This window comes from Penaeus vannamei, chromosome 1 (assembly GCF_042767895.1).
Source record: "Penaeus vannamei isolate JL-2024 chromosome 1, ASM4276789v1, whole genome shotgun sequence".
Taxonomy (NCBI): Eukaryota; Metazoa; Arthropoda; class Malacostraca; order Decapoda; family Penaeidae; genus Penaeus; species Penaeus vannamei.
The window spans coordinates 19,381,240-19,384,573 of record NC_091549.1 but is presented as its reverse complement, the minus strand read 5'-3'; the positions used below and the strand labels follow the sequence as shown (position 1 = coordinate 19,384,573).

At 36.8% G+C, this 3,334-nt stretch overlaps 1 protein-coding gene across 1 annotated transcript in view; it reads left to right on the top strand.

Annotated features, from left to right (window-relative positions):
- The window catches only part of LOC138862674 (serine-rich adhesin for platelets-like), a 76,992-nt gene extending 74,653 nt beyond the window's left edge, over positions 1–2,339 (top strand). Inside the window, exons 10-11 of the mRNA XM_070125374.1 lie at positions 1–154; positions 1,420–2,339. The exon at positions 1–154 is cut by the window's left edge and continues 940 nt beyond it. Of these exons, the coding sequence (XP_069981475.1) occupies positions 1–154; positions 1,420–1,680 (415 nt within the window). The 3' untranslated portion in view covers positions 1,681–2,339. The remainder of the gene's footprint in view (positions 155–1,419) is intronic.
- The last annotated feature ends 995 nt before the right edge of the window (positions 2,340–3,334 follow it).

Sequence of the window (3,334 nt, the reverse complement as noted above, 5' to 3'; positions counted from 1 at the left end):
CGAAGTGGAGACCCTCCTGGCGCGCTCTCCTGACGGCCGCTCCGACGTCACGCTCGCCTCCATCCTCAACCACATCGCCTACGTGAACCAGGCCGCGTCCTCCGCCAAGCTGCCCACCTCCCTCAAGGACTCCAGGAAGGCGCAGGTGCAGCAGGTGAGACGCAGCCATGGCCGGTGCGCGCGACAGGCAGCGCCTGCATCTTTATTTGTATGCCTACGGAAAACACTATTACCTTTCTCTATATATCTGTGTATGTATATATATATATATATATATATATATATATATATATATATATATATATATATATATATATATATATATATATATACACACACACTCACAGGCACACACACACACATATATGTATATATATATATATATATACATATATATATATATATATATATATATATATATGTATATATATATATATATATATATATATATATATATATATATATAATATATATATATATAATGTATATACTATATATATATATATATATATATATATATATATATATATATATATACATATATATATATATATATATATATATATATATATATATATATATATATACATATATATATATATGTATATATATATATGTATATATGTATGTATATTTATATATACAAATAGATAGGCAGATAGATAGCTAGATCAAGAGAGAAAGGTGGATAGATAGATACAGAAAGTTTGATACATATGAGCATATACTGCAATCAATTTGGATTTCACCTTCTAATGAGGATTTTCTTACCGTTTTCATTTTCACATTTTATCTATTTATCAATTCATCTTTTATTTATTAAAGTGATGACCATTGCCACGAATGATCACTTTCCTTTGTCATATGCCGTTTTAATTACCCACGTGGATAGTTAAAAAGCGTGGATCTATTTTTTCCTTAGGATTCAAATTATAACCCGAAGACATCTCCTCATATATATCCTCATATATATGTTCGAGACTAAAAAAAAAAAAAAAAATCAGTATGTTGTTGCACATTTACCACCTATACACACAATGAATGTGTGTTTAGGTGGTTATATATATATATATATATATATATATATATATATATATATATATATATATATATATATATATATTATATATGTATGTTTGTATGTATGTATGTATATAAATCTATCCATAAATAAATAAATATATATATATATATATATATATATACATATATACATATATATATATATATATATATATATATATATATATATATATGTATATATATATATATATATATATATATATATATATATGCACGGACACACACACACCAAAACATACACGTGTGTGTTCCGTATGTTGGATGTGCAATCAAGCGTACCTGTGCCAACGACACCAGGTGTTTCCATTTGTCCTGACGCCCAGCTCGTTCCCGCAGGTGCTGCTGGTAACCTACGTGACGGCCGCCCTCGGCACGCTGCTCTCCCTGGCGCTCGTCAACGGCGTCTACGGCCACTTCAGCGCCGTGAACGTGTTCGCCGGCTCCCCCTGGCTGTGGTTCGCGTACGAGTCGAGCTGCAGGTTCCTCGAATTCCTGATGGGGTGCGCCATGGCCAACATCACCCGCCAGCCCGTGAACCGCCACCCGCAGTACCCGTATTCGCTCAGGCTGAAGCAGAGGAACTCGCTTTACATGTGATGTGGGTCCGTTGCAGTCTTTGAGGAAAGGGTGAAGAGGGGATGTGGAAAGAAATCTTGCCTTTGCGGAAAGAGAGAAAGAGAGAGAGAGAAAGAGAGAGGATGAGAGACTTGAAACTCGTGAGTATAAATGTGTCAAATAGGAGACTAATCACAACCAAATTATTTTGGTAAATGGAAGAAAACAGGGGGAAGACAAAGATATGTTTTGATGAAAAGGAAAACATAACGTAACTGTAATACATACACAAACGTGGGAAGCAAACCATAGAACAAACAAAGCGGCATTCTCGCTAAGAAACTTTGCTGGTTTCAAAGTTGTTGAGTGTTAGAATCCCTACCACACTTACCGTAGTAGATAGCAACCCCGCCTTTATAATGTAAACACAGTCCCTCATGGATAATATCATAAAAAGAAAAAGAAAAAAAAAGAAAAGAAAACCCGATGTTTGTTATAAAATATTATTTTGAACGTCATTATTATTTGTGCATAAGCGAGTTCGATGTTGTAATGGGATAGCGATAGGACCAAATGTACAAAATACACTTAGGCATTGTGTTCAGCTCAAGTGAGAGGGCCACCTATGGCACCTGAGTTATATTTGGAGTGCAGACAGTGCCACCTGGGTTTTTTGGGTTATCAGCACCTTTGTTTTTCATTCCTCTCTCTCTCTCTCTCTCTCTCTCTCTCTCTCTCTCTCTCTCTCTCTCTCTCTCTCTCTCTCTCTCTCTCTCTCTCTCTCTCTCTCGCTCTCTCTCTCTCTCTCTCTATGTCCCTGTCTCTGTCTCTCTCTTTCTAACTATTCCTCTCTGTCTCTCTTGCTCTCGCTCTATGTCGCTGTCTCTGTCTCTCTCTTTCTATCTATTTATCTCATTATCATTCCTCTCTCTTTCTCTTGCTCTCTGTCTGTTTGTCTCTCCCTCCCTCCCTCTTACTCTCTCTCTCACTCTCTTTGTCTTTTTGTCTGTCTTTCTCTCCCTTCCTCCCTCTCTTTTTCTCTCTCTCCTATCGTACTTTTGGAAATAATGCGCTTCAGTATCACCTTTATATGGCATTTGTTGTGTAACTTTCTGTGTTGGCGACTTCAGTTCAATGAAGGATTGCCATGGAGATAATCAGCTTAATGAATCAGTGTTTGATTTCTAATCGTGCAATACATTTTATAAGATTTGCTGTGTGGATGTTGGGGTGTTGTGTGTGTGTGTTGTGTTGTGTGCGTGTGTGTGTGTGTGTGTGTGTGTGTGTGTGTGTGTTTGTGTATGTCTGTGTGTAAGAGAGAGAGAGAGAGGGAGAGAGAGAGGGAGAGAGAGGGGGAAAGAGAGAGAGAGATAGAGAGAGAGAGAGAGAGAGAGAGAGAGAGAGAGAGAGAGAATTAGGAAGAGAGTGTTTGGTTGCCAGACTGACCAATTTTGATATTCTTGTATTTTTGCAAACCTTTGTGAGAATGTGTTGGAGCTTTGGTAACTATATAGGATAAAGTGGCTGGTGTCAGAGTATAATTTGTTATTGTAATCATGCTTTATTTCTCTCCTACATATACTCACATAAGAATAAGCATAAACATTCATACACACACACACACGCACACACATTACAATTTCATTCAATCGAATTCAAATAATACAGTATGAATAACAAACAACACATTGGTGTC